We start from the raw sequence: 26,266 nt of genomic DNA, 5'->3' as shown, positions 1-26,266 counted from the left end.
TAGTTCATACCAGCAGAAAAATTCTCTTTAATCTTTATTTTCATCAGTGTCCTCTGATCATGGTCATAACTGAAAGACCAATATGTCACTACAAGGATAACAGGTTCATTGTTTAAAACCCTAAATCTGAAACTTCTAAGAGAACGAAAAGTCTGCTTAGTGACTAGGAGGGACTGTCCTATGGAGGACTACAAAGCAATATGACCTTTCCCTACCACACCCTCAAGTATATCCTCTGCAAAGATAAAATGTATTGTTTACATCAGTTTTTTGCTGCAATAGGAAAATTACTCCAATGGGAAATCACTGAAGTTTACTTTGGTAACTTTTTAAAAAAGATTTTATTTATTTATTTGACAAAGAGCTAGAGAGCACAAGCAGGGGGAGCAGCAGAGGGAGAGGAAGAAGGCTCCCTGCTGAGAAGGAAGTCAGATGAGGGGTGGATCCCAGGCCCATGAGATCATGACCTGAGCAGAAGGGCTCAGAAGCCTAACCAGCTGAGCCACCAGGAGCCCATGGTAAGGGTTTAAAACCAAGTATTTGCAACATTGTTGTAATTCAAGAGCAGGTCACCCTCTGGATACAACTGGTAGAGTTCTGTTTCATACAAAGGACCTTTGTTCACATGTATTCTTATTCAACATATGCCTCCTAACAGCTATTGGTTAAAACCAGAATGGATGTGTCAGGTCTAAAATAGTAAGTTACAATGGCTTAGAGCTTTAGGTTTGCAAGCTCTTCACACCGGCCAGGTAGAGATGTCTAAAGTTTGAATCTTCTGCAAGTTAATTGACAGTGGTTTGGTAAAGTTGCATCTGTTTGCACTTACACGGAGGTCGCGGTGAGTGAGCATGGATTTAGAAACATAACTTCTACAACCTATGCCCTAGCAGTTCCCTTCCATTCATTCACTCAACAAATACATTTTAGTTAAATATTTATTGAGCACCTATCACATACCAGGTACTATGCTATATGCCAGGGGATACGTTTTAGTAACGATAGCAGGCACCATTATTTTCATTGTTATCTATACCTATAAACAGTAAATCCGGGCGGAATCCGGATGCCTTCGCTGAGGCCTGACTTGCAGGATATTTAACTAGAGAACTGCCAACTCTCATTGAGGACCCTCCATGCCTGAAATGATCGATACAGTTCCCATAATCAGGCCCCAGACAGAAAGCCCTGCTAACTCCGAAGTGGAGAAACTGCGCTCGGAGGTGGCTCTGGGAAGGGGAACTAGACCAGGACACAGTGGGGACAGGCATCCTGCAGTGCACACGTTTTGTCCTGTTTGACTTTCCTCTGGTGAGATCGCGCGTTCGGTGGCCTCCGGAACGAGCTGAGGCAGCTGCAGACCTGCGGACACCACCGCGGGTCGCGGCCACGCTCCCCACCCCGCTCTCCGCAAGACGCAGCTGAGGGGCAGGGGGTGAGGGGCAGCTGCCGCCTGGGTCCCGAGCTCAGCGCGATCGCCGGGTGCGTGGAGCCACCGCAAGGAGGGGCTCCCGGGGGACCGCGTTCCGAGTGGCCGGGAAGTAGCTCCGGGTTGCAGGGCAGGACTGTGCCCTCCCCACCCCCCTTCCCCGGCTAACTTTCGGCCGCAGCAACGGAAGCAGGAACTGGCTAAGCACACAAGCCGCGGCCGGGCAGGAGCTGCGAAGCATCCCTGCCGCCCTCGCCGAGACCGCGCGGACCTGCCGCTCTCTGCCCGCAGCGCGGGGGACTGTCCTCACCCGGGTAGGACACAGGGACCCCAGGGGCCTGTAGCTGCCAGGTAACGGCGTCGCCGCCTTCCCCTCCAGGCGGACCGCCACCGCTGAGAGCGAGCCCCCTGCTTTCCAGGCCCTCCGCTCTAGCGCTCCGGGAGCGCCCAGACTCGGGCTGGGGCGAGGAAGGGCTGGCGGGAGTGACCGTGGGGCTGTGGACCCGCAGAGGGGACTCTCCAGTCTCGCGCAGCAGCACCTGTCATAAATGGCACTGGCTCCGCGTCGTCATCAGGAGAGGCAGAAGAATGCTCAGTAAGGGGACATGCATTTCCTCAAGGGGAGGGGAAGGAAATGATTCCCAGTATTTGGCACAGATGTGTACAAGCGCGTTTTAGTGAGGATAGTAAGCAGGCGTTAAATACAGGTGCCTCCTCTCGCTCCCACCTGTATCCATTTTCCCCTATTTTTCAATAGAATTCAACTTGACTGTGGACCTTTAAGGCCTAAGGAAAAATGATTAGAAGAATTGCGTTACCTAATAGTTGTTGAGCATCTTTATCGAGTTAAACTCTTCAGGACTTCTTGCAGTCCAGGCGTTAAAAAGGTGCCGCTTACAGTAAGCGCAGCTCCTACACGATCCCCTCCATCCCCTCGCGCTTCTGGGCAAGAATTCCGGGAGAGATAACGTCAGAATTCATTCAAAGTGAAGTATTGGTCTGGTTTTCCTCTTTCGTTCCTGTTTGGTTTTCTCGAGGGCTAGAAAAGAGATCTGGGAAATATGACAGCCTAAAAAGATAACTTGTGTCAGGATTTTTAACCTGGAGAAGCCATGGGTAATATTCAGAAAGTCTGAGAACTTCAGTGGGAACATTTAGGATTTTAGTAGCCTCTAACTGAAATGTAACATGTCCTCTAAGAGGCAAGTAGTCAAAAGCCAAGGTAGAGTTAGAGGCAGCTGTAATTTGCCACCAGCAGGAATCCCAGGTGTTTTCATATCATATTACTTATTATCCAAATCTCCAGTATCATGGACATTCAACAATCCTTTAAAATTACGGCAGTTATTAGGGGCGCCTGGCTGGTTCAGTCTGTCGGGCCTCTAACTCTCGATTTCAGCTTAGGTCATGATCTCAAGCTTGTAAGATCAAGCCCATTGGGGCTCCAAACTCAGCATGGAGTCTGCTTGTCCCTTTCTCTCTGCTCTTCCCCCAACTCTCTCTCTATATATGAAATAAATACATAAATAAAATCTTCAACATTATGGCAGTTATTAGATATACCACTTGTTATTCAATAGGTTAATAAAGAAACACAAATATCCCACAATTGTTTCTATTTTGACTGAAAATGGGACTAATTTAAAAAAATTTTTTTAAATCTTTTTATTTTTTATTAACAAATAATGTATTATTAGCCCCAGAGGTATAGGTCTGTGAATCACCAGGTTTATACTTCACAGCACTCACAATAGCACATACCTTCCCCAATGTCCATAACCCAACAACCCTCTCCTTACCCCCCTCCCCTCAGCAACCCTCAGTTTGTTTTGTGAGATTAAGAGTCTTATGGTTTGTCTCCCTCCCGCTCCCATCTTGTTTCATTTTTTCCTTCCCTACTCCCCAAGCCCCCCACTTTGACTCTCAACTTCCTCATATCAGGGAGATCATATGATAATTGTCCTTCTCTGATTGACTTATTTCACTAAGCATAATACCCTCTAGTTCTGTCCATGTTGTCACAAATGGCAAGATTTCATTTCTTTTGATGTCTGCATAGTATTCCATTATATATATATAGATCTCTCTCTATATATATATATCTCCCACGTCTTCTTTATCCATTCATCTGTTGATGGATATCTAGGTTCTTTCCATAGTTTGGCTATTGTGGACATTGCTGCTATAATCATTCAGGTGCATATGCCCCTTTGGATCACTACATTTGTATCTTTAGGGTTAATATACAGTAGTGCGATTGCTGGGTCGTAGGATAGCTCTATTTTCAACTTTTTGTGGAACCTCCATGCTGTTTTCCAGAGTGGTTGCACCAGCTTGCATTCCCACCAACAGTGTAGGAGGGTTCCCCTTTCTCCACATCCTTGCCAGCATCTGTCATTCCCTGACTTGTTAATTTTAGCCATTCTGACTGATGTGAGGTGGTATCTCATTGTGGTTTTGATTTGTATTTCCCTGATGCTGAGTGATGTGGAGCACTTTTCCATGTGTCTGTTGACCATCTGGATGTCTTCTTTGCAGAAATGTCTGTTCATGTCTTCTGCCCATTTCTTGATTGGATTATTTGTTCTTTGGGTGTTGAGTTTGATAAGTTCTTTATAGATTTTGGATACTAGCTTTTTATTTAAAATATGTTGTTGGCAAATATCTTCCCCCGTTCTATCAGTTGTCTTTTGGTTTTGTTAACTGTTTCCTTTGCTGTGCAACTAATTTTTTCTTTAAAGATTTTATTTATTAGAGAGAGCATCTTGGGGGGGAGAAGGGAGTGGGAGAGACAGGCTCCCCAATGTGGGGCTCAATCCTAGGATCCTGGGATCATGACCTGAACTGATGGGAGCCTCTGAAGCAACTGAGGCATCCAGGCACCCTTGAAAATGTTATGCATTTTTCTTTTTTCTTTTTTTTTTTTTTTAAAGATTTTATTTATTTATTTGACAGAGAGAAATCACAAGTAGACGGAGAGGCAGGCAGAGAGAGAGAGAGAGGGAAGCAGGCTCCCTGCCAAGCAGAGAGCCCGATGCGGGACTCGATCCCAGGACCCTGAGATCATGACCTGAGCCGAAGGCAGCGGCTTAACCCACTGGGCCACCCAGGCGCCCCTGTTATGCATTTTTCATTTTTCATATAAATATTATGAATTTTTCATATAAATGAAATTTTTATCTCATAAGGATTGGGACTCTATCTCATCAGGATTTTTGTAAGGATTAAGTGACATGACACATATAAAGTGCTTAGCATAGAGATTGACAGATGAGAAACATAAATGTAACTTATTATTTGACTGCTTATAAAAGCTGGACACGATAGCAAGGAAGGTATTGGACTTGTACTGTTGCTGTATATGGATAATATATGTATGTTTGTTTTGCTTTTTAACTATTTTTTAAACTAATGTCTGTTTGTTTATATTAGAGATCACTCTAATTCTTTTTTTTATTTTATTTTTAAGTCATCTTTACACCCAATGTCAAGCTCAAACTTCCAACCCCAAGAGCAAGAGTTGCATGCTCCCTCAACTGAGCCAGGGAGCTGCCCCCAATATTGGGGATCACTCTTTGTGTTGCACAGTTATATGGGTTTTGACAAATGTAAAGACCTGTAACAACCATTACAGTATCATATAGAATAGCCTCACTATTCTAAAAATCCCCTGTGCTCTACCTGCTCATCCCTCCCTGCCTCTGCCTAGCAACCACTAACATTTTTACTGTTGGTATAGTCCTCCCTTTTCCAGAATGTCATATAATTGACAAAGAGTCATACATTTCAGTCTGACTTTTTTCACTTAGTGATATGCAATCATGTTTCCTCTGTGTCCTTTTATGGCTTGGTAGCTCATTTCTTTTTTACTACTGAATAATAGTCTACTGTATGGATATACCACATTTTGTTTATCCCTTTACTTATTGAAGGAACATCTCAGTTGTTTCCAGTTTTGGGCAAAGATGTATAAAGTTAACTATAAACATTTGTATGTAGAGTTTTGTAGGATTTGGTATTGTTGGTTTTCTGGATTTTTGTAATTCTAATAGGTGTATAGTGGTGTCTCATTCTTGTTTTTAATTTGCGGCTTCCTAATGCCTATGATGTTGAGCATCTTTTCTTTCTTTTTTTTTTTAAGATTTTATTTATTTATTTGACAGAGAGAGATCACAAGTAGACAGAGAGGCAGGCAGAGAGAGAGAAAGAGAGGGAAGCAGGCTCCCTGCTGAGCAGAGAGCCCGATGCGGGACTTGATCCCAGGACCCTGAGATCATGACCTGAGCTGAAGGCAGCGGCTTAACCCACTGAGCTACCCAGGCACCCCTTGAGCATCTTTTCATATGCCTATTTGTCATCTATCTCCTTTGGTCTGTTTTTGATACTTTGCCCACTTTTAATCAGGTTGTTTTCTGATTTTTAAGAGTTCCTTGTACATTCTAGATACTAGTCCTTTACCAGATAGGTGTTTTTCAAGTATTTCTCCCAGTCTGAGTCTTATCTTTTTATTATCCTAGTGTCTTGGGCAGAGCAGATGTTTTCATTTTAATGAAATCCAGCCTATCAATTTTTTTCTTTCATGGATTGTGCTTTAGGTATTGTATCTAAAAACTCATTACTTAATCTAAGTTCACTAAGATTTTCTCCTATGTTGTATTCTAGGAGGTTTTGGGGTTTTTTTTTAGATTTTATTTTTAAGTAATCTCTACATGCAACACGAGACTCAAACTCATAACCCCAAGGTCAAGAGGCACATACTCTACCGAGTCAGCCAGGTGCCCCTCTAGGAGTTTCATAGTTTTGCATTTTATAATTAGGTCTATGATCCATTTTGAGTTGATTTTTATAAATGATGGAAGGTTTGTGTCTAGATTTTTTTTTTTTTTTTTTTGGCATATGGATTGTTCTAGCACCATTTTTGAGAAGGCTCTCCTTTCTCCATTGAATTGCCTTTGCTCTTCTGTTAGAGATCAGTTGACTGAATTTGTGTGGGTCTATTTCTGGGCTTATAATTCTGTTCTGTTGTTCTGTTTTTTTTGTTTGTTTGTTTGTTTTGTTTTTTCTTTTGGCAGAACCACATCGTCTTGATTACTGTAATTTTATACTAAGTATTGAAGTTAGGTAGTGTGAGTTCTCCAACTTTGTTCTTCAGTATTGTGTTGGCCATTCTGGGCTTTTCTGGATTCTCATGTAAACTTTAAAATCAAAACTTTAAGTCACTCCTGGGTGGCTCAGTTGGTTAAGTGTCTGACTCTTGATTTCAGGGTCATGAGACTGAGCCCTGTGCCCAGCTCTGTGCTCAGCAGGGAGCCTACTTGCAATTATCTCTCTCCTTCTCTCTCTACCCACTCCCCCAACATGTGTTCTCTCTCTCAAATAAATAAATAAATCTTTTTTTTTTAAAATCAAAACTTTAAAATTGTTGAGATCCACAGAATAACTTGCTGGGAATTTTATTGGGATTGCACTGAATCTATAGATCATGTTGGGAATAATGGATATCTTAATGTTGATGAACATGGAACATTTCTCCGATTATTTGGAATTTTCTTGCTCTTCTACATCAGGGTTTTGTAGGCACATCTTAAAAACTACTTTAATAACTATACTTAATATAACTGGCTTCCTTATATAGTCATATATAATCATATCCTTATATAGTCATATATAATCATATTTCCAGTTTGCCTTTCACAACATGTTTCTCAGAAAAGATCCTAAGCTTCTGAGCTTTAGCAGACTATTGAATGGTTTGGGTTCATGACCAAAAAAGAAGCAAGAGAAGAAGGAGGGGGGTGAGGGAGGAAGAAGAAGATTCAAGAAGTAGGATTTTTTTTTTTTTAAGAGAGAGAATGTATGTGTGTGTATGAGCAGGAGAGAGGGGAAGAGGGAGAAGGAGAGAGAGAATCCCAAGCAGGCTCCGTGGAGCCTGACATGAGGCTCAGTCTCACAACTCTGAGATCATGACCCGAGTGGAAAAAAGAATTGGTTCCTTGGGGCTCCTGGGTGTCTCAGTGGGTTAAGCCGCTGCCTTCAGCTCAGGTCATGATCTCGGGGTCCTGGGATCGAGTCCTGCATCAGGCTCTCTGCTCAGCAGGGAGCCTGCTTCTCTCTCTCTCTCTCTCTCTCTCTCTGCCTACCTCTCTGTCTACTTGTGATCTCTCTCTGTCAAATAAATAAATAAAATCTTTAAAAAAGAAAAAAAGAATTGGTTCCTTAACTAACTGAGGCACCCAGACTTGCCAAAGGAGCAGTAATTCTGCTCTAGACTATCATTCAGTGAGCAATTTGTATTCTGGAAATGAAGGAGTTCCCTCTAAGGACCAGCTAACTATTAGAATTAAATTATTAGAGTTACCTGTCTCTGATTTGATATCTAAGGAGAGGCAGCAACAAGAAAGGCAGCCCTAGTTTCCTCATTTATAAATGAGGAAGATAATAGCTTCTTTTGCAGAGCTAGAATAAGGATTAAATAGGACAATATATTTACATCTCACAGCACTTTGCCTACCACCTAGTAGGTGATATGAAAATGCAAGTTGTTATTAGCAAGAAAGAAACCATGCTCAAGTGTATGATCACTGCTTTATCAGTGACTAGAAATTTTGTGTCCTCTCTCCTCCTGGTTGGAAGAAGCAAGAAGAGAAAGGATTCTAGAACTTTGGGGCAGGCCTTCTGTTTATATCTCTTCCATCATAGACACTGCTCAGCTTTTAAGCATTGATGGAATAGTATATGTGTTTGTGCTAATTAATTCTTTACCAAGTTTTTTTCCCCTAAGATTTATTTATTTATTTTAGAGAGAGAGAGTGCACAGGGGGCAGGGGCAGAGGGTTAGGGAGAGAATATCTCAAGCAGACTCCCTGCTGAGTGTTGAGCCTGACTGGGGGCTTGATCCCATGACCTTGATATCATGACCTGAGCTGAAATCAAGAGTTAGACGATCAACCATCTGAGCCACCCAAGTGCCCCTCTTTACCAAGTTTTCTTAAAAATTTAATTTAATTTAATTTGTTTTCAGTGTTCCAAGATTCATTGTTTATGCACCACACCCAGTATTCCATGCAGTACATGCCCTCTTTAATACCCACCACCAGGCTCACCTAACCCCCCACCCCTCTCCCCTCCCAAACCCTCAGTTTGTTTCTCAGAGTCCACAATCTCTCATGGTTTGTCTTCCAGGTTTTTAATGAAAGATTGTCTTGATCTATTAAAAGTGAAAAATTAAAAAAAAAATGCTTGTTTATTTCTGTTTTATACATCCAGAATTTATATTGACTAGAAGGAAATGAACTGTATCTTTGCTAGATTTATTAAAAGAAACAAAACTCATTGCTGATGTTCTATTTTTTTTCTAGAGAGAAATTCCATGATCTGTACAATCTTCTTGAAGCAAACTCAGACCAGAGGAAGAATTGTTCTTGACCTTTGAAGACTAAGACTAAACTGAAATTTAAAATGTTCTTTAGGGACAAATGGAGCTTGACTTACACTTGTGTAATAATTTGTTTCCTGACACTAAGACTGTCCACCAGTCAGAACTGCCCTACCAAGAGTCTAGAAGATGTTGTCATTGACATCCAGTCATCTCTTTCTAAGGGAATTAGAGGCAATGAACCCATACATACATTAACTCAGGAAGACTGCATTAATTCTTGCTGTTCAACAAAAAACATAACAGGTAAGTAATAGTCTCTTGGCAGCTCTTTGTTCCAAGTATTTAGTGACACAGGTAGCTGGTTGATGTGGCTACATAGATTATACTAGTGATTTTGAGTGGGGTAGAAAGGTGAGTAACAAAATCACTGGGAGAATGTTCCACAAGTATGTCCTCCCTTCCCCTAAGCTGAGGCAAAGTTTCTGATGAGTGTGTATGTCTATCACCCAGGTGTTTGGTTAGAAAAAAGGCTGAAAACCACTGGTGTTATGTTGTAATAGGTATCTAAGATGTTTCCAATGTCTTAGAAACAAAAATCCTTAAGGGACATGGGAAGCTGTTTGATCTAACAGCTTCACATGACACAGAAGGAAACTGAGGCCCATAGGTTTGAACCACACATTTGCATATTTCAAGTGTCAGACCTATGACTTGAAAAAGAAACATTGAAACAATGATCATTTCTCAGTTGTTTACAATCCTGTTTGAACTCCCTAAATGAAAAATAAATGAACAAACAACAACAACAAAAGCCACACACAATTTATTGAGCTCCAAGTGTCTTCCTAGGTGTTGGAGACAAAACAATGAAAAAGATGCATGAGGTCTCGCCATCAAGAACCCTAGAAGAGCTAGTGGATGCTGGACTGATGGTCCTTAACCTCGCTTACTAGCCAACCCAACCATGTGTTTTCTGTTATGTCTTTAGTGTCTTTTCTTTCTATAATGGGTGTGGTATAGAAAGAAATATATCCATATAATCTTTGTTCTTGGTTCCTGGCACAGAGCACCTAAAAACCTCACAATTTCCTGAAGAGGAGCTTCTTTTGTTCTTCATTCTAAGCCCCTTTCAACCACACCTGAGTTTGTGCTAATGAGGTGACTCTTAGTGGCTCCCTAGATAGCTTCAGGATGGGTATCAGTCACCAGAGAGACCAAACCTTGTTTAGAAGTTTGGAACTTTCAGCCCCATACCGCCCCCCCCCCCAAGTAAAAAAAGAGAGGCTGGAGATTGAATTCAGTCACCAAAGAACCCACATAATTGAATTCAGTCATCAATGAATTCACGTATTGAAATCTCCATAAAAATCCTGAAACCATAGTTTTAGGCAGCTTCCAAGTTGGCAAACACATCCATGTATCTGGAAGGGTGGTACCTCCAGCCTCCCGGGACAGAAGCTCCTGCAGTCCAGACCCTTCTGGACCTTGCCCTTTGTACCCTTCATCTAGCTGTTCATTTCTGTCTTTTTGATAAACTGTCAGCTTTTTCCCGTGTTCTGTGAGTAGTTCTAACAAATTATCAATTCCGAGGTTGCATGTGGTGAGAACCTGAATTTATAGCCACACGGGGCAGAAATGTGAGTAACCTCGGACCTGATACTTTTTATTTTATTATTATTATTATTATTATTATTATTATTATTATTATTATTATTAGAGAGAGAGAGAGAGTATGCACAAGCCAGGGGAGGGACAGAAGAAGAGGGAGAAACAGATTCCTCGCTGAGTGGGAAGCCCACATAGAGCTCAATCGTAGGACTCCAAGGTTGTGACCTGAGCCTAAGTCAGACCCTTAACCAACTGAGCCACCCACGCGCCCCCACCCCTCCCCACCCCTGCCAAAGGACCTGATACTTTTTACTGGCATCTAAGTGAGGACAGTCTTATGGGACTGAACCCTTAAACCTATGGCGTCTGATGGTAACTCCAGGTAGTTAGTGTAAGAATTGAATTGAATTATAAGATACTCAGTTGGTGTCAGAGAATTGGACAATACCACATATTTGATGTCAGGAGGACAAAAAAAAAAACAACAAAAAACCCTTCAGTGGTCTTCTTAAACTCGGCAGTGTGCCTTTGAACATGCTTTATAGACCAATTTATGGAAAATACAGAGATTTAATTTAAATTTCCAGTTTTTCTTTACATGCTGTCAACACTTATATGAAATAGAAAATCATCTGCAAACAGGACTGCGGGTGGGTGTCTGCTGGAACACAGGAAACCTTGCGTTGCTTTTCAGTTCCATAGGGGGTGTTTAGTAAGAAATGAGGGTTTGCTGCCTTATTGTACAAGGAAATTTACTGTTACTGCTTTACTGTAAGCAGAGGTAATTGTGGGTCACATTTAACGGATTTTAGGCTTTTTCCTCATTTATTTAATTAATTAATTTATTTGACAGAAATCACAAGTAGGCAGAGAGAGGGAGAAGCAGGCTCCCCGCTGAGCAGAGAGCTCAATGCGGGGCTTGATCCCAGGACCCTGAGATCATGACCTGAGCCGAAGGCAGAGGCTCAACCCTCTGAGCCACCCAGGCGCCCCTTTTCCTCATTTATTGAGCAATGGTCTTTAGCTGCTTAGGATTCAAAAAAGCACTTTGACAATTTGCTGGTAGCCACAGACTCTGGAAAAATGCTCGTAAGGACAAAGGACATAAGATTTTGCATACAACTTGGGGGGCTTATGGACCTTCCCCTTTACCTATGTGGCCCCCCAAAAATGGTATTGCAGAATTATCCCATTGCTGAGAAAGGAAAAGCTAAAGTATATCTCTTATTGCCTGGGTAATGGAGAGTGGACATGATCAGATCCCCCACAGAAGCTCACTGAGTCTTATTTCCAAATGTGGAAGTCAAGGTTGATCCTAACCATTGTCTGATTTGAAGACGTGGTGCTGATGGCTAGGTTACGCAGGGTTTCTGCTTTTCCAACTTTACTGAGATATATTGGGCATGTAACATAGTGTCAACTAAGGATACAGAGTGTGATGATTTGATGCATGTATGTATTACAAAATGATTACCAGAACAAGGTTAGTTAACACATAGTTATGTGTGTGCGTATGCATTTGTGTGTATGGTGAGAAAGAGCATGCATTTTTAATAATTAGCCTACATGCTTCTTTTTTTTTTTTTAAAGATTTTATTTATTTATTTGACAGAGAGAGATCACAAGTAGGCAGAGAGGCAGGCAGAGAGAGAGAGAGGAGGAAGCAGACTCCCCGCTGAGCGGAGAGCCCAATGCGGGACTCGATCTCAGGACCCTGAGATCATGACCTGAGCTGAAGGCAGCAGCTTAACCCACTGAGCCACCCAGGTGCCTGCCTACATGCTTCTTAACCTTCATCCTGACCAGGGGTATACTGATCCCTCAAGGGTCATAGGCCAAGAAGTGAGACTGTACTAGATTGATGCCAAAGCCAACTCTAGGCCATGATGAATAGAAAGAATAACTTCTATTGGGCAGAAGAAGAGAAAAAGAAGCCAGAAATAAAAGCTAAGGGTGAAAAGCTGGAAAGGAAGGAAAATAGAAAAGCAGAAATAAGGAAGAGTAGAAATGTAAAGAAAAAAAAAAATCAGAAGAAGGATGATACTGGTAAAAGTAAAAAAAATAGGCTCTGTATTTCATATGCTACTCAGATTCTTTGTGGAAGGAAGCATGAGAGATTGATGCTGACTTTAGTAATTCTACCCAAGAAAGCCGGACTCATGGCTTCAGAGGTGTCTGAGATAGGTGCCTGCCTTCAGGATATAAGAGATACAAGAAATCATTAGGTTAGATCCATTTCTCCCATCCAAGTACTAACCAGGCCCGACCCTGCTTAGCTTCTGAGATCAGACGAGATCGGGCGCGTTCAGGGTGGTATGACCGTAGACAGGTTAGATCCATTTCTTAAGTCCCAACTCAGTTGTGGGTTGTGTAAAGATTGGGAAGTCAGTATTTCTGTGGATGTTTCAATGGATATTTTAGCAAATGGAAGTCTTATCTAAAGAATTAAATGTACTATTTTTTAAAAAAAGAATTAAACGTACTATTTAAAATTCGTTTTGCCAGAATTACCTTAATTCTGATATTTAAACCCAAGGTCTTTACAAATTGCTTTATGTGACTAAGGAAGAGGAAATGAGTCAGCGGTCAGCCAGCAAGTGAACACTGAACGAAGGTGTTTGTGTTAGATTGCAGAATAAATCATTGCCTGCTCTTCAAAATATCCTGTTTCAGTATAATGCTTAGGAAGCCTTTCATTGCAGGAGACAAAGCATGTAACTTGATGATCTTCGACACTCGAAAAACAGCTAGACAACCCAACTGCTACCTTTTTTTCTGTCCCAGCGAGGAAGCTTGTCCGCTGAAACCAGCAAAGGGACTTATGAGTTACAGGATAATTAGAGGTAAGAATAACATTGTACTCTATCTTGGTGATCGGAATTATTTAAGGATGTGGTTCATGTGAAAGATTTTCTCCAAGAGTCTAAGTGAAACTGCCAAAAGTGGTTGTAAATAGGCACACTGGAAAATTCTCATGATTTAAAGTTCAGTTTATTAAATCAAACATCTTTTTTCCAATGAAAGATCTCCAAATGATAATATTTTGTGTTGTGTAGCTTTTGTTTTTACCTTCCCGAGATAAAGGGCACACAGACCTTTCATGACAACATTTTGAAACACCTCTTGAGATCAATGTAAACAACACTAGAATAAGGTCTCCAGGGCCCAGAGAGACTGTTTTCAAAGAGTTAATTAAGACCTATGTGAGTGCAAAATTCCAGTATGTTTGTCTTTAAGTTCTGATCATTTCATAATAACAATGGCTGAAATCCAACACACTGGATTTTATTATCCAGACCTGGAGGGAAATTCACTCAAGAAGTATTTACTGAGCAGCCACCATGGGCCAAATTCTGTACAAGGCATCGGAAATATGGTCTCCATATTAAACATATTGTTCAGAATACAGAAAATAAACAACTACAAATAATAGAATTATTCAGATATGTCTTGGTGAGATTTGGGCTTGTTAGTTTTTCAGGATGAGATGCTTTCAGTATCTAGTTTCCTTTGATTTAAGTTTTAGAAAAAGTTTTTGTCATGACACCCTTGGCTATAAATAATATTCTATTTTTTCATCTACTCAATGAACAACAAATGTTGCTTAGCATTGTCCAGGTGCCAAACATTATTCCACTCTAAGGACACAAAAATATAACACTAAAAAGGAAAAACAAGGTCCTTACCTTGAGCACTTATATTTTAGGAGAGAGACAAGGACCATGATAAATAAGTAATCAAGAAAAATAGAGTCACAAGTGCTATGCGGGTGAGCAAAGACAATGTAATAGATGATCACTGAGTGGACCGTCTTGATTAGGTGATCAGAGGAAGCATCTGTGAACCCCATCTGTAACCCCTCCACTGAGATCTGCACAGGACGAAGTCAGATGTGAGATCTGGGAAGAACTTCAGGCAGAGGAAGTGGCCCATTCCAGTATCCTAAAGCAGAATAGTTTTGGAGTGTTTGAAGAACAAACACTTCAGTCCCAGCTGGCTGACTCATAGTGAACCATACAAAGAGAGATATGCAAGAAGTCTGAAAAGCAGGGAGATCACATAAAGCTTTGAAAGCCAGGGGAGGAAGTTCTTATTTTAGGTCTGCAACAGGAAGCCATTGGGAGATTTTGAGCCGGAATGTAGGGTGGTGTTTTCAAGGTGATATCTCAAAACTCACTGGGACTGTTCTACTGGGGATGGACAAGGAGCAAGAAGGGGAGTGGGAAGACAGGGTGGGAGGGGCAGCAGGCAAGATCCAAGTGAGAGACCATGGCACTGTGGACCAGAGAGGTGGCAGAGGACATAAAGAGAAGTAAATATGTGCCCATTTCAGAGGTAGAGCTGACAGGACTTGCTGATGGTGTGGGTTGGGGTGTGACGATGGGAAAGAGCGAAGCATTAGAGTTGAGTCTTAGCTTGACTGTCTACATGGATGTTGGCACCATCTACTGAGCTGGGGAAGGTTTGAGGACACTGGTTTTAGGGTTGGGAGTGTAAACAAGGGTTTTCTCTCTCTCTCTCTCTTTTAAGATTTTATTCATTTATTTGAGAGAGAGAGAGAAAACAAGAGGAGGAGCATAAGAGAGACAAGCAGACGCTGTTCTGAGGGTGGAACCCAACATGGGGCTCCATTTCAGGACCCTGAGAGCATGACCTGAACCAAAATCAAGAGTCAGCTGCTTAAATGCTGAGCCACCCAGGCACCCCCTCAAAGGTTCTCTCTTGACTGTATTATGTGTGAGGTACTTTGGGGAATGAACTACCAGGGGGGCCTGGGCACAGACTCTGCCTTGTCCCCTGGGTAAGCCTGTGTCTGGGTTTTGGATAATGAGCCAGATGTATCAAACATTCCTTTAAGCAGGAATGTAAATCACAAATTATTTTTGTGAATTCTTCCTAAGTAATGATATAAACCCAAGTATAAGAAAACTTGCACAAGGTACAAAGTTTCAGTTTTGCAAGATGAAGAAAGTTCTGGAAATGGGTGAGGGTGACAGTTGCAGACAAGGTGAATATACTCAGTGTCACTGAGCTGTATTCTTACAAAGAGTTAAAGTGGTACATTGTATATACAGTAACATGAAATCATGTACAATATAAAATTATGATCTTTAGAAACATAAGGCATAGAACAAATGAGGCTTCTCAAAACACTCAAGACCTTCCTTTACACTGACAGTGTCTTGTCCTGCCCCCTTCCCAGAGTGGCTGTCCCTGATGTGTATGGCTCCTTCACTTCGTGCCTCTGTGTGTGTGTGTGTGTGTGTGTGTGTGTATGTATATGTATACATATATATATATCTCCTTGGCTAAAAAACTGGGGCTTATGGGGTGGTGGTGATACTTCTTGCTGTTCCCTTTGGCCACCTCGACCATTGCATTAGACAATCAGGAGTGGTATTAAACCAGAGATGGATATCCAAGTCTTAATTTTCAAAGAGTTTGGGGCTCAAGACACTAATTGGAACATTTGTTCTCCTTCTGGAACTCCCATCATATGGAAGCTGGACCATAATGTTCTGTCTCTCTTATCCCTTCTCACTACCTCTTCATTCTGTTCCTTCTTCCATTATCTGTGTGTTTCCTTATGTCTGTCTTCTATTTTGTCATTAAAGTACAGTGGTTTTTTTTTTTAAGACTTTATTCATTTGTTTGACAGACAGAGATCACAAGTAGGCAGAGAGGCAGGCAGAGAGAGAGAGAGAGGGAAGCAGGCTCCCCGCCGAGCAGAGAGCCTGTTTTGGGGCTTGATCCCAGGATGCTGGGATCATGACCTGAGCCTAAGGCAGAGGCTTTAACCCACTGAGCCACCTAGGCACCCCAAAGCACAGTGTTAAAGAAATTATAGGTAATTTCCTCCAGTAATTCAACTTCCATATAATCTAAAGACACAACAACAAAACAAGAAAAAGCTATTGATTTGAAGCTGTTTATTATATAATTAGTTTAAAGAGTGAAAAATAGAAGTAACATACATATCCAATTGCCAGAGAACTGTTGGGTGTAAAATATGATGGATCTACTTAAAAGAATGTGATGGCAGATATTAAAAAATAAGTTTGAAGGGGATGCCTGTGTGGCTCAGTCGGTTAAGCATCTGCCTTTGGCTTGGGTCATGATCCCAGCATCCTGGGATCAAGCCCACACCAGGCTTCCTATTTAGTGGGGAGCCTGCTTCTCCCTCTCCCTCTGCTGTTCCCCCTGCTTGTGTTCTCTCTTTGTCAAATAAATAAGTAAAATTTAAAACAAAATAAGTTTAAGGTATGTAAATAAACACAATTTCAGATAAAAACCTGAAAAAAATTAACTTTAAGATATACAAACATGTTAATAGTCATTGGGACATAATGACAAAAATTATAGTTGAATTTGTTTTATAATTTTCATAATACTTTGTAATATTGTTGCTTTTGTAGTGCATGTGTAAAAGGGAGTGTGTGGTAAAGATTCTCTTTAGTGGAAACGGGAGAAAAGGGAACTTGGCATGAGTATAAACCTTTTCAGGAAAGAGTATGAAGGTAATAAATTGGAATTGGAATCTAACAGTGCCTGTGGAAGCCACCAGGGGGCGACACCAGCCCAGAGCAGGTTGATTGACATCTCAGAGCAAAGTGGCACCAACCTTGGACATTAGAGTGTTGTTGACTTTTTAATCTACAGGATGTTTACAAATTAAGCTTGTAATTCTATTTACGAATCTGCCCATGTTGATGGATTAAGATTCCCCATAAAAATAAACTATCTGCTTCCTGTTTAGAGTGAAATTAAATAGATATCTGATTGGTCGTTTGTTTCCTCATGAACTCTAGTTCCTATAACTGATTGGCTAATATTTAAAGACCAAAAAGTTTGAAAGATGACCGCGTACTCTGTCCATGCTATAAAACCATTGCAACTTGGCATTATTAAATTTTCTTTCAGCTTCATAGTATGTCCCATTTACTAAGGACTAGAAGGGGGGAATTCAGAGAGAGAATAAATTGGGAGTTTGTTTGCTCAGCTGGTTTCCAAGGAATAGTCAGTCCCCAAGTTTTTAGTTTGTAAAGTCCCTTGAGAGTGAAACTCAGAAGAGGGATTGAGGGCCCAGGGCTGTTTCTCAGTCCCCTCTGGCTCATCTCTGCATGAGCGAGAAAAACCACTACACCCCGATAGCAAACATCAGTGGGTGAGGTAAACAGAGCAGGTGTTGAGGATCCCTGGGTCATTCTAGGATCTTTGCCAATAGATGAATCTTATCAAGAAATGGGACTAGCCCTAGCCCTGCTTTCTTTATGGGCTTGCACTCTTGAGAAAGAAAGCAGCTGTTTTGGTCATTTTTTGTCAATGGCTTTGTTTAAGTTCTGAGTTCCTACACATCACAGAGCATTGAGTTAACTAGTCTTTTTTTGGAACTTTAAAATGAGATATGTTGGGGCACCTGGGTGGCTCGGTCAGTTAAGCCTCTGCCTTTGTCTTAGGGCGTGACCGTGGGATTGAACCCCACATTGGGCTTCCTGCTATCTGCTTCTCCCTCTCCCTATGCTGCTCCCCCTGCTCGTGCTCTCTCTTTCTCTCAAATAAATAAATAAGTAAAATCTTTTTTAAAAAAAGAAATGAACTATGTTGAGTCCTGTTCTTTTTTAAAAAATATCTGATACTACCTAAAAATATAGATGCAGTTTCTCTCATAGTGTTGTTGTGTCTATCAGTGTGGTATATCCTGTAGCAGAAACTCTTTCCTTCAGCATTGTCGGAGGAGAGAGGCATTTCAATCCTCCAAATTCTATTTTGGATTAAAGTACTATATCCTAGAGCAGGTGTCCACAAATGTTGTCTTTTAAGGGCAAAAGGATAAGTACTTTAGGCTTCCTAGGCCAGCGTTTTAGGATTTATGGGCCATATACAATCTGTTGTTACTCACCTATGTCTTTGTAGTACAGAGTACCCACAGCCAATGTCTAAACTAATGGGCACCGTTACATGCCAATAAAACTTTATTTGCGACACTGAGATTGGAATTTTATGTAATTGTCATGTGTCACAAAATAGTATCCTGTTTGATTTTTGTCAACTGTTTAAAAATGTAGATCTTAGCTCATAAGCCATACAAAGAGACGTGGCAAGCCAGATTTGGCCCTCGGGTCATAATTTGCTGACCCCTGTCCTAGATGGACAAGTAAGTAACAGTTCTTTTTTAAGATTTTATTTATTTATGCTTATGTGGGCAGGCAGGGGGTGGGGCAGAGGGCGAGGGAAAGAGACTCTCAGGCAGTCTCCACACAGAGCCTGATGTTGGGCTCTGTCTCACGACCCTGGGGTCATAACCTGAGCCAAAGTCAAAAGTCAGCCGCTTAACCAACTGAGCCACCCAGGCGCCCTGACAAGTGACAGTTTTGAAGGACCTCTTTGGCGTGTGAAGCTTACAGACCAGTCAAAGATATTATAAATCTCAAGTTGCCTCTGGATCTGGTTGTTAGCAGAGAGGAGAGTGGGGTCTGGTTCAGAAACTGGCATTGGGAGGAATCGAAGAAGAAAAGGGGAAAGCGAACAGGGAAAAATGAACTGATGAATGCTAAGAAATTCCTTTTCTTCCTTCCTTGTGTTTGCTGCAGTTCAAATCTAAGTGAAATGACCAGCCAAGTAGCAGAGTGACACAGAGAAATTCAAATGATCATTCCCTGCTCCCGTGGCTCCAAAAAGCCTTTCCGGGTGGAGCTGTGATGAATGGCGTGTGAGACTAAGAGCACAGTTCTAAAATTTCTCTTACCCCTGAGGAGGATCTGAGGCTGGTTCCTCCCCAGCAGCCCTCAGAACTGTGTGATTTTCTGCTCTTTATCACAGCCCTGTGGCCATCGTAATTTCAAATATTGGTTCCGTTGTCCTCCGATTTAAGACATTGGCTCTGAAATGGTAATCTCTGAGAGTCAAAATTAAATCTCCCAGATCGCTTTCCTCCCCTGAGTGTGGTGCCAAAACCTTTTTTTTTTTTTTTTAAATTGGAAAATGTCACCAGCCTTCGGCTGCTGCCTTGGCTTCTCTGCCCTGGGAGGAGACCAGACCATCCCTCCCGGCCCACAGGAATCCTCCTTGTGTCAGGCCAATGTCCCGGGTTCTGCCTCTGCTCCTCTTTGCCCCAGGCCTCTATTACTGTTCTTGTCTGCGGGCTGCCCTTGCTGTGAAGTCTCTCCTTGGTGATTGCTGGTTTCCCAGGGAGACTTCTCTCTGCCAGTTCCTGCGGTGTCCCCCTGGCCCAGCTCTCTTCCCTGGCCTCAGCCCCCCCATGTGTCCCCACATTCCTAAACCTCCCGAGCTCCTCTTAGCTCCTTTGTTCTGCTCCTCCCACCTCTTCCTTAATTTGCCTGGTCCTCCTCCACACATTTCTCCTCTGTCCCATCACTCTAGAAATAAACCACAGCATCTGGTAGAGAGGCAGTGTCACCAGATTCGGATTTAGCAATTTGTATTTTTCCATTTTGCGCAAGTTTCTACGAAATGTCAAGTTTCAACAGTTTGGGGATTTACTGAACAAGCTGATATGTTTGTCTTTTTTTAACCTGCCTTCGCATGGAAATATTTAAGTCTCTTTTTATTTTTCTTTACATTTTTCAGATTTTCCAGCTTTGGCCAGAACGAACTCGCCAAGCCCAGCGTTAACCCAAGAAGATTCTCTTATCCATGGCCAGTCTTCACAGGGAATCACTCCCACCCCCACAGGGTATTCAAAGCCCACCGATAGTTTCTGGAGAGATGCATTTTCTCAGCAGTTTGGATCCTCAGATCACTCGGAGAAACTATTCAAGATTGGTCAAGCAAGTAAACTGTTCCCTGTTTCTAAAGAAAAAGGCCATTCACAGAGTTCACAGTTTTCCTCAGAGCAAAAAATAGCTCGTCTCCTACCTGAACATGTGACAACGCTCCCTACGATGATGACCATTGCTTCTCAGCGTATCACCTCTACCCCCACAAAGCCTGCATTGCCCCCTACCACCAATGTTCCCGTGATACCTTCTGTGACTTCTGAACCAGAGATGGCCACCTCAGCTCCAGCCCTAACCCCGGGCAAGTTGCAGCCCCCCACAACCCTCTTGTCTACCGTTTTGACCCATGCAGTGGTTATACCCAAAGCTAGCATAACTACAGCAGCCGTTTCAAACGCCATCTCTGGGGCGCCCATAGACTGGAAAAGCCCCGCAGAAACGGTGCCCTTTCGAGAAATTTCCAGCCTCACTTCAAACACAGAGGATGCCCAGAGTAACCCCATTACACTTTCTCTGTCAACTGTGGATTCATCTGCAGCTATGCTGTTTTTGTCAGATGTGGTTTCTTCTGCTCCAAATAAAACTGCTTCCCAGGAAAATGAGAAGGCCATACCCGGTGGTTCCTCCCTGAACAGTATTCCAGAAAGTCAACACGGCCTTCCATTTGAAAAATGGCTTCTCATCGGAACCCTGCTCTTTGGGGTTCTGTTCCTAGCCATAGGCCTTGTCCTTTTGGGTAGAATGTTCTCAGAATCCCTCCGCAGGAGACGTTATTCGAGACTGGATTATTTGATCAATGGGATCTATGTTGACATCTAAGAAGGAAACTAGATGTCTCTTAATTCCCGTAGTTACTAGTAGCCCCAACCCAGTGACTTCCTGCTGACTCACCGGTCATAGCAGGATTTCTGAAGCATCCTGAAGAAGGTAGATGCCCCCTACAACTTTCTTTTTGCTTGGTGTTTGAAGACAAGAGGAGAAAGGAAACTAATTAGGTAATTTGAGTGACTTCGCTCTAAAATATTTGCTGAAAACAAAGCTCAACCTAAAGTAATAAAGTGTAATTGGCATATAAATTAAAAAATGACTGGCTTTTTGCAAGGAAAAGTGGTTAGGACTTTTGGGCTCCAGTTCATTAACATTTCTGGTTCCAGATAAAGCCAACTGTTTATGATATTAATTCTAATGGATTTACTTTCCTTTTTATATGAATTCCAATAAAAGTTATTCCAGATGTATTTCCTTCCAATTAAATATTTGAATAAATCTTTTGTTACTCAGTAATGTTCTTGTAAGTGACGCATCCAGCTGGATAACTTTCAATTTATTCCCACCAGCAAAATGATTAAATGATGAAAATATGTGTTCTAAGTTAAAATGGCAAACACCCCCCCCCCTTTTCCCATCAGTGAGCAAAGAGGTTCCTTTGGGAGAATTCTAGCAGAAGATTAGCCTATGTGAAGACAGTGATAAGTCAATTCTGATAAATAGCCAAGTCTACTTTGGGTCCATTCTGGTTAAATATCCTGCCCCCTGCCCCCAAAAGTAATACAGGAATTTTCTAAACTTCACCAAGTTTAAAACATAGCAACGATATTTAGAAATCCTTACTGAAATTTCACCAACAGTCAATTTTGGCTTTATTTGGAATAACATAGAAAATAACAGATAACACTTAACATTATTTATTGTTAAATGATTATGCTGCTGTAATTTTCATGTGCATTTTAAACATTTATTTATTTGTAACTCCAGTGGAGTTAACACACAGTGTTATATTAATTTCTGGTGTATGACAAATATGCTGTAATTTTTATTGATTAGTTATTGAAATGTCTGAGGCATGGCATTTAATAAAAAGGGTTTGCCGGATGAGTTACAGTTAGGTACCTAAGAATCCAGGAAACCGCCTGGGTCAGTTGGACACCTCAGTCTCTGGACTTCAGTTTGCTCATCTGCAAAACAAGACATTATCCCTTCCTGGAGTCCTGGGTTTTTAGATGAAAATGGAATTCAGAAGGGAATTTAACACAGTGAGCACTAGAGGGCAGTAGCTGGTTAATAAGTACAGCATCATATGAAGACAAACGTGGGAAATGACAGAAACAGGCTTTTCTCCTGTTTCCTCCTTATATCTTCCTTCTGCTGCTGCTGTTGCTGCTGCGCGCGCGCGTGCACACACACACACACACACACACACACACACACACACGCACACCAGTTTACACTAAGCTCATAAAGCTCATTAACAGGAAAGCCAGTCTAGTGAATATTCTACTTTTCATATATTTTCCAACTTAACAGCTTGACACAAATCTCCAAGGGGTTTACATAAGCTTTAAGTAGGTTGAATAAATAAAACTTTGAATCAATTTAACAAGTATTTATTGAATATCCACATGTAGGCCAGAATCAGATTAGTAACTAAATGCCTTGGAATTTTAAAATGTCTACTCTCTTTGTTAACAGAATTGGTTAGTGGGAATCTGGCTTTCTGTGGGTGTTTAGAAACATTTTCTTCTGGCTCTTTCATAGCTCTCTGTCTACCTTTTTGCACCGCATTCTTTCTGGCAAGGGAAAGACTTGAGCAGGAGCCCAGATGAGGGGTGCTTTGGGCCCCGACTCTGGTAAGAGAGTCCGGGATATGCATTGTAGGGAAACAGCTGGATTTAAGACATGCATCTAAGGAGGAAAGAGTAGCTCTTCTCATGCAGCTCTCCCTGCTTATAACCCCCTGCTGCTGGGTCAGTGAAGAGAGCCTGCCTGTGCTTTCTTGCAAATAACTTTAACAGTGACTAGATTGGTCAACCTTTTAGACAAGGTGAACTGAATTATGAGCCCCCTCCTTTGGTTTGTGGGAAGGGAAGTTGACAGCTAAGAAGGAACCTGAATATTAGGAAGGAAGCCCTGCTCAAAAATATCTCTCCATATTTTACCAACAGGGACTTTTCCTGGGTTCAAAAGCTATTCTTTTTTTTTTTTTTTAATTTATTTAAACTTTATTTTATTTTTTCAGTGTTTCAAGATTCATTGTTTATGCATCACACCCAGTGATCCATGCCCTCCTCAATACCCACTACCAGGCTCACCCAACCCCCCACCCCACTCTCCTCCAAAACCCTCAGTTTGTTTCTCAGAGTTCACAGTCTCTCATGGTTTGTCTCCACCTCCACTTTCCCCCAACTCACTTCTCTCCAACTCCCAATGTCCTCTGTGTTATTCCTTATGTTCCACAGGTGAGACTATGTGATAATTGACCCTCTCTGCCTGACTTATTTCACTCAGCATAATCTACTCCTGCCCATGTTGATACAAAAGTTGGATATTCATCCTTTCTGATGGGGGCATAATACTCCATTGTGTATATATATGGACCATAGAGGATGTGGGGAAAGGGGAACCCTCTTACACCGTTGGTGGGAATGCAAGTTGGTGCAGCCACTTTGGAAAACAGTGTGGAGATTCCTCAAGAAATTAAAAATAGAGCTTCCCTATGACCCTGCAATTGCACTACTGGGTATTTACCCCAAAGATATAGATGCAGTGAAAAGAAGGACCATCTGTACCCCAATGTTTATAGCAGCAATGGCCACAGTCACCATGGAAAGAGCTAAGATGCCCTTCAACAGACAAATGGATAAAGAAGATATGGCCCATACATACAATGGAATATTATGCCTCAAAAGCTGTTCTTAAAACAGCTAATGACCTCTGAAGGGTGAAACCTATGGCTGACTCGCTCTGAATAAAGACTTCTACACTCTTATTTCTCAAGAACCCCCTGCCTGAGTGAGGCATCCTTGAAACTACTTAGAAGGCTGTGGAAGGCGCTGCAGTTATCCATACAACAGCTGGCCCCAGTTTCACTTTTGCCTCATTTGTTGTAGGTTAGAAGTGTCAGAGTTTTTCCCAGTCCCTCTTGAAGTTAGGCATGGGCCCATGGCCCAGTTCTAGCTGAAAGGAAACCTACTAGGGGCTTCTAGGAAAAATTCTCCTCCTTAATAAGTGAGGGCGGCACAAAGAAAAAAGTCCTTTTTCCTTCCAACCCTCCTTTCCTACTTGGAATGCCAGTCGTGTAAGGGCTTGATACTTGGAGCAATTGCAGCCTTTCTGCCACCATGAAGGGAGACATCACTAACAAGCTGAGTATGGCAAAGTGCTATATGGGAAGAGACTGGTCCTTCATAACTTCGTTATCAAGCAACAGCACCAGCTCTGGAACAGTCCACTTAAAATCTTGTTCCATGATAAGTCTCTAATATTTATACCATTTTTAGTTGAGAATTCTATTAATTATTAATAATGATAGCAAATACTTATAACGTACTTGACAATGTGCCAGGCACACTTCTACATTTATGAAATTACTCCTGTAACAGCCTCATGAAGAACTTATTTTGCAAGCAAGGAAACTGAAGCACAAGAGGTTGAAGTCTTGCCTAGGGTCACCTGCCCAGGTAATCCGGCTCCAGCATTCTCACTCTACATTCTTTTAACTGGAAATCATACACAGTGTAACCAAAAAAGAGGTTTGCAATAAATGAGACACATTTTAAAAAACAGCTTTTTTTTTAAAGATTTAATTTATTTATTTGACAGATAGAGACCACAAGTAGGCAGAGAGGCAGAGAGAGAGGGGGATGCAGGTTCCCTGCTCAGCAGAGAGCCTGATGTGGGGCTGGATCCCAGGACCCTGAGATCATGACCTGAGCTGAAGGCAGAGGCTTAACCCACTGAGCCACCCAGGAACCCCTAGAAAACAGCTTTTAAATGGTGTTGAACCGAACTGTTCAGAACTACTTAAAGAGACTTTTTAAAAAATATTTATTTATTTATTTTGAGAAGGCGAGTATGCACACAAGCAAGGAGAGGGGCAAAAGGAGAATCCTAAGCCCACAACCCATGAGATCATAACCTGAGCTGAAACCAAGAGTTGGACACTTAACCGACTGAGCCACCCTGGTTCCCCTTAAAGAACTTTTAAGTTATGTTTTACTTTTAGCCCAAAGTCTGGCAATTAAGATCAGTTGTCTCATTCTAGGGTAGGCTTCATGCACTTTGTCAGCCGCTGATATCCTGTCTTCTCGTTTGGGCACTGACCACCTGTGTTGCTGTCAGTGTTGATTCTTAAGCCAGGAGCACACTGGAGTCAAGAACCCAACCTGTTCTGAGTTGATCTCAGTCAACAGTACCACCAGCCACCCAGTCTCCCTTGTATTGAGCAACTTCAAAGTCACACTCTATTTCTGCCTCCCCCTCAGCCTCCACATCCAGTGTTTACCACATATTATCTCTTCTCTTTCAGAAATGCTTCTCAAGTGACTTGGGGAAATTCGGAGGGGAGGACAAACCATGAGAGACTGTGGACTCTGAGAGACAAACTGAGGGGTTTGAAGGGAAAGTGAGGGGCTTGGGTGAGCCTGGTGGTGGGTATTATGGGGGGCACGTATTGCATGGAGCACTGGGTGTGGTGCATAAAAAATGAATTTTTGAACACTGAAAAAAAAAATAAAAACTTATAAACATTTGGGTCCTGCAGTCTGTCAATGTAAACATTAAATTCCAATAAAGAATCCCACTTCAGGGGAAAAAAAAAAAGAAGTGCTTCTCAAAGTCAGCCCTTCCCCCCACCACCTCCTGTTTGGTCTCCTAACCTGTTTTTCCTTACTGCCAAGTTACACACTCCCTCTGCACAACCTCCCGTTACCTTAAAAGTATGACAAACACATGCGTGCATGGGGTGCCTGGCTGGCTGAATAAGTGGAGCTGGAGTCTCTTGATCTCAAGGTTGTAAGTTCAAGTCCCATGCTGGGTGTAGAGGTTACTTAAAAATAAAATCTTGGGGTGCCTGGGTGGCTCAGTCGGTTAAGTGTCTTGACTCTCTTCTATTTTTTTTTTTTTTTAAGATTTTATTTATTTGACAGAGAGAGAGATCACAAGTAGGCAGAGTGGCAGGCAGAGAGAGGGAAGCAGGCTCCCTGCTGAGCAGAGGGCTAACGCAGGGCTTGATGGAGGACCCTGAGACATGACCTGAGCCTAAGGCAAAGGCTTAACCCACTGAGCCACCCAGGAGCCCCTAGCATCCCACTATTGATTTGAGCTTAGGTCATGATC

General features: G+C 42.0%; 1 protein-coding gene across 7 annotated transcripts in view; it reads left to right on the top strand.

Moving 5' to 3' along the window:
* Positions 1–21,436, top strand: part of MANSC1 (MANSC domain containing 1) — a 28,489-nt gene extending 7,053 nt beyond the window's left edge. Inside the window, exons 1-5 of one of the 7 annotated variants that reach the window (XM_082742221.1) lie at positions 1,581–1,743; positions 2,301–2,415; positions 8,788–9,110; positions 13,118–13,258; positions 20,004–21,436. In XM_082742221.1, the coding sequence (XP_082598347.1) occupies positions 8,888–9,110; positions 13,118–13,258; positions 20,004–20,971 (1,332 nt within the window). In that variant the 5' untranslated portion in view covers positions 1,581–1,743; positions 2,301–2,415; positions 8,788–8,887 and the 3' untranslated portion in view covers positions 20,972–21,436. Of the gene's footprint in view, positions 1–1,250; positions 2,025–2,186; positions 2,416–8,787; positions 9,111–13,117; positions 13,259–20,003 lie in introns of those variants that run through there. The other 6 variants (XM_082742220.1, XM_082742222.1, XM_082742217.1 and 3 more) reach the window with 6 other exon arrangements.
* Positions 21,437–26,266: the final 4,830 nt, after the last annotated feature.

This window comes from Mustela nivalis, assembly GCF_964662115.1.
Source record: "Mustela nivalis genome assembly, chromosome: 7".
Classification (NCBI taxonomy): Eukaryota; Metazoa; Chordata; class Mammalia; order Carnivora; family Mustelidae; genus Mustela; species Mustela nivalis.
Note: the sequence above shows the minus strand (reverse complement) of the source record. Positions and strands in the feature narration are given on the sequence as shown.